Source organism: Antrostomus carolinensis, unplaced genomic scaffold (assembly GCF_000700745.2).
Source record: "Antrostomus carolinensis isolate BGI_N321 unplaced genomic scaffold, ASM70074v2 scaffold35390, whole genome shotgun sequence".
Taxonomy (NCBI): domain Eukaryota; kingdom Metazoa; phylum Chordata; class Aves; order Caprimulgiformes; family Caprimulgidae; genus Antrostomus; species Antrostomus carolinensis.
In genome coordinates, this window is record NW_010291228.1 from 9,513 (window position 1) to 13,645 (window position 4,133).

The following is a 4,133-nucleotide window of genomic DNA, read 5'->3' on the forward strand; positions in this document are numbered from 1 at the left end:
GCACATTGCTAAAATAGATTTTTTTTTTTTTTTTTAAAGCTGCACTTACTGTAATTTTAAAAATCCAATTTGGCTATCTGGACCCTGCATAGCCAGGAGGACACTGCCATTTTTGTATATGCTTGATTAGATTTTTATGAAAATGTAATTTTTATTCTTCTGATTAGGAAAAGACTAATTATATTTTACAGCTACAAACAAGGTTTGGTTTTGTTTTTTTTTTTTCCTTTGCCTCAGCACTGTGAAGTGAAGATGCTTTCTTCTACTATGTCTAAGATCATTCAAAAAGTGCTTTTCAGGACAGATGTTGAATACAGACAGAAAACTTTGTATACTGGAAAGGGGATTTTTGGGGGCAGAATGGACTAAGAAAAGAATAAATGTAGGGACTAATGCCATTTAAAGCAAGACCGAGACATGGCAATATAGGACGCTGAAGGTTTCATTTTTACTCTATGGAGAGTGAAATGCTTCCACTTTAATAAGCTGACCATATTCCAAAATCAGCGTGGTTGATACAATACTATGGTGCATGAGTTACTGGCCTCACCCTGCAAGAACGGTATTTGATTTGTGCAAACGTCCCTTGCTGCAATTTAGAGAAACAGCAACCTGGCATGTTGATTACTGGTGCAGGGTATTTATCGTTTCTGGAAGGAAAGCATGAAAAATAGGATTTGCTTTTTTTTGGGTATCACTTCTTGGAGTGAGTACCTAAAGTAGATGTTGTAGTTTTTTGAAGCATGAAACAAAATCTAGTTATTGGTTAAAAACTATATAAAATAATAAAAAAAAAAAAAGCTTGAAGCTTATGAAGTGACTCCACAGAGTTCAGACCTTTAGCAGTATAAACATAATATAAACTTCATTGTCTGTAGTATTGTGCCATGACATTAGTCTCACTAAGACAAAATGCCACTTTGCAGCAAGCAATAAATCTGACAAAGCATTTTTAAACATAATGCCCTAACTTGCTAAGACAGGCTTTTACACACTTCCAAACTCTTCTCCCTGAAAATTAACCCCGTTGATTCTCCAAATGTTAAGGGTCTCGGGCAAAAGTAAACCAAAGGCTGAAGTAAAATAACCATCCCCTTGGAACTGAACGAAAACTTAAATCCAGGAGGGATCACAGTCTAATTTCATATACATATATATGTATGCAATACACATATATATGAAATTAAATAGAGACACACATGAATTGGGCATCAGAAGGGGACTGCTACTTTCATACATTCATAAATAGCTGCTGAACTCTCTACTCATGAAGAAGCTCTTGTAGGCAGTTTGGGGATTTGAAAATCTCGGGGACCTCACTGTCCAGCTTACAGATGACCTTGTATATGGCCTTCTTCCAGGAAGGATCAACATCTTTGCCTGCGATAATGGCATTGAAAAACTCCCGTAACGTGATCTGAGCCACTTCCAGGAATCTCTCTGGAACCTGCTGATACAAGGAGACAATGGCATTAATACAGTTTTCAATTTCAAGTCTCTGGTTCTTCAAAGGAAACTGAGCTAAGTTCTTTCTTTCAGAAAGGGGCTTACATAGCACCTGCATTTTCTAAATGTGGCAGCCTTCTATTCTCTTATGCAAAGCTGTTATATATAGTACTATCGCAATAACTTTTATAACATGTGTTAGAGATCTTTGTAAAGTCTACTGACAGCATGTAGGTAACAAAATGTTACTGTCTGAGTCTGGAGAATGGGGGATTTATAGGATATAATTAGCAGGAGGGGAAACAAACACAATTGTCTTTAAGGAAAGAAATCTCTGCTTGATATTTTACCCCTGCATTTATGGCTATGTTCTCCTCTCCGTGTGGGAATTAATGCGAAAGCTATGCACACACAGAAAGCCCCCTGTACCCCTGCGCTTAACTCTGGTCACAACCCGTGCTGAAAGCTATCAAAGGAACAGGGTATCTCTGAATGCTGTTTGTGGTTTAAAAACAAGCAAGCAAACAAGCCTTCAGCTAAGGGCTTACTGCGATGGCTGCTGTGCATGAGACCTCCATAAGGTGGCTTTCTTGGGAGACATTATCGTCTTCTCTTCTTTTTCAGAAGCCTACAAATAAAAACCCCAACCTCTCCAATGAGTGCATTGTGCTCCAAGTGGTTATGGAGCTGGGATGTGTTAAACTCATCCGGGTTTTCTAAATGTCATTGTCACGTCACAGGTGAGCCAAACAGCCAGCCAGCAGGGGCATGCCACTCTCAGAAGCCCCCGAACAATGGGAGAATGTTAAAAAACACCATTACCTCCAAACTTTGGTAATACATCCTAAAGAGTTGTCTCAGGCACCAGCACCACCTTCTTACCCTCTGCCTTAAATGATTCAAAAGCAGTCACTATAATGAACCAAAGGGCAGTTGCAAGGTTGAGGTCATCTCCATAAAGGTATTATTTTCCATTTTTATTACGGAAATATGGCTTCACAGCTCTAGAACTGCTAATACACAGCCGGCCAGTGGCCAGCATGCTTATAATAGTCAGTATTCCCTCACTGCTATTCTTTGCCCATTCTGGCAAGGAGTGGCAAGAGGAGTTCTCCAACCTGCAGTAGAGGCTACTTTAACCCTGTGGCCAACAGACTCCCAGGCAGATCTCGCTCATTTACTGAACACATCACATTGACAAATCAGGGCCAGCACCTTATCCTCTACTTCAGGCTTTTGTTCTTTACCCTTTTAGAAGCCACTTTCAGAAAATCTGTCTGGAAATGTGCGTGTTTAAGCTGATACAATAGAGCTCTGGAGCCTCACACGTATCACCGTTGGGGAAACACTAGCAGTTTGCTAGCCACATTTTGCCATCAGATAAGCATGAGATCAGCTCCCCCTGACACCAGCTGACAAACTCTGCTTCCAGAAGCCCCGCAGCCAGCAGAAGTCCTCTGTCTACCTCCGAGAGTGAAATCCAGCCCTGACACGTTTTTCTCTGCTCCCAAAGGCAGGCTGCCTTCTGTGGAAATTTTTATTTCAACAGGCCACACAGAAAGAAACATTTTTTACAGATGTTCTATTCCAGAAATAATTATGAGGGAAGAAAATAACTATTACGTTTCACTTATTCCAGCTCAAAGAAATAACTTAAAACTTCACATAACCACTCTGCTATTTGGGTACTTGGTAATACACCTACAAAAGACACCATGCTTGTCTTATTCTTGCATTGCTGTAAAATTATCGACACACTTTTTGGTTCAGGCAGTTCAAACAACTGCTCATGTGCTGTTCATCACCCTTGGTGTTGCTGGGTGCTAACCATGGGGAAGGAGCTGTTGACTACATGATAGTAGAAAGCAAGAAATGTAGTAGATATAACCAACTTTTTGGTGTACACACTGATGTTAGCTCACAAGGGCAAAAACTGGGTTTGGGAAAAAGAGTTGACACATTTCAGCTTTGGTGTTCACTCCAGAGGTCCAACATTAGATCCCTTTCTTCCCTTCCAAGTTGATGGAAATGGGAGGGGGGCAATTGCAAGCAGCTACACGAGAAGCATGAAGTCCAAATGCAAAAAGTCCTACCTCCCCCTAGATGGTTGCACCCATGACAACTTTAAGCATGGAACTGATAACCTGGGTTTTCAGTTGAGCCTTTGCTATTCAATTCCTACTTGTGCATATGAAAGTTTTCCAGGCAGGGGATGCTGCTTTTCCATGGAGTAGGCAGCGTGAAACCCCTGAGCCACTAGCTTCCAGGCCTCCCACCCTCATAAAGACACACAGGCTTTTCTTTTAGGCTAGGAATTAGCTTTTAAGGTCCAACCTCATTGTACCTGAGTCACATCTGCAGGGCCGAGCCCCTTTGAACGCAGTACAACAGACTACAGAGAGCAGACCACAAACATAATAGTGAACGAAGCCCCGCGAGGGCTTTGAAGAGACCTCCTCGTAATGCCGAGTTCCCAAAGATCTCCTCTACTCTGCAGGCATTAGAGCCGTTCATAGCTCTTTCCTTTTGGGATGTTACTAGCAATTTTTCATGTCAGACTGGATTACACACGTTACTTTGCATGTTGTAATGTGAATAGCACTGTGATTAATCCTCACAGGATAGTACGTCGGCCAACATTTTCCCTTTCTAGGAAGAGTAACTGCACAGTGGTGGTATGTTGTTTT

General features: G+C 41.4%; 1 protein-coding gene across 1 annotated transcript in view; it reads right to left on the minus strand.

The window, feature by feature from the left end:
- Positions 1-1,261: 1,261 nt before the first annotated feature.
- Positions 1,262-4,133, minus strand: part of PROX1 (prospero homeobox 1) — a 36,723-nt gene continuing 33,851 nt past the window's right edge. The window contains exon 5 of the mRNA XM_029086953.1: positions 1,262-1,447. Coding sequence (XP_028942786.1) covers positions 1,262-1,447 — 186 coding nt within the window. The remainder of the gene's footprint in view (positions 1,448-4,133) is intronic.